The sequence below is a fragment of the Suricata suricatta genome, chromosome 1, assembly GCF_006229205.1.
Source record: "Suricata suricatta isolate VVHF042 chromosome 1, meerkat_22Aug2017_6uvM2_HiC, whole genome shotgun sequence".
NCBI lineage: Eukaryota > Metazoa > Chordata > Mammalia > Carnivora > Herpestidae > Suricata > Suricata suricatta.
This window is the reverse complement of record NC_043700.1, coordinates 82,054,481-82,054,962: the sequence shown is the minus strand read 5'-3', so window position 1 is coordinate 82,054,962 and position 482 is coordinate 82,054,481. Positions and strand designations below refer to the sequence as shown.

Sequence of the window (482 nt, the reverse complement as noted above, 5' to 3'; positions counted from 1 at the left end):
TACTTTAGATCTTCTACGGCCTCCACCCTACAAAGAGCATAAGATCCCCTTCCTTTCAAAATAGTATTACTCCGAGTCAGGGAACGCCAGCCTGGTAGCGCCAACGGCCGGTCTCAGGGATCCCCCCCTCCCGGTCCCGCTTGGTCGCGCCCGCTTTGTCAGCGCGCTGCGCTAGCCGGTTACCCTCCAGCTCTCGCCGGCCGGCGGCAGACGGTGCTGCTGCTGCCGTAGCTGCCGTAGCTGGCGTGGCTCCCTCTCCGGCTTGTCTGCTCAGCACTGCCCTCCGGCCTGGGCTGGGCGACTGGGAGCCTGGGAGCATCCGCTCACAAGGTCCCCGAGAGTCTGCTCGTTTCGCCTGCCTCGGCCTCGGCCAGGCTCCACTCCCGCGCGCGAGGGGCCTCGGCGGTTGCGGCGGCGGCGCCCGGCATGTATCAGAGCCCGCGGCGGCTCTGCTCCGCCCTGCTGCAGAGGGACGCGTCCGG

General features: G+C 68.3%; 1 protein-coding gene across 1 annotated transcript in view; it reads left to right on the top strand.

Annotated features, from left to right (window-relative positions):
* The first annotated feature begins 206 nt into the window (after positions 1–206).
* NOCT (nocturnin) overlaps positions 207–482 on the top strand; it is a 26,119-nt gene continuing 25,843 nt past the window's right edge. The window contains exon 1 of the mRNA XM_029940898.1: positions 207–482. Coding sequence (XP_029796758.1) covers positions 427–482 — 56 coding nt within the window. The 5' untranslated portion in view covers positions 207–426.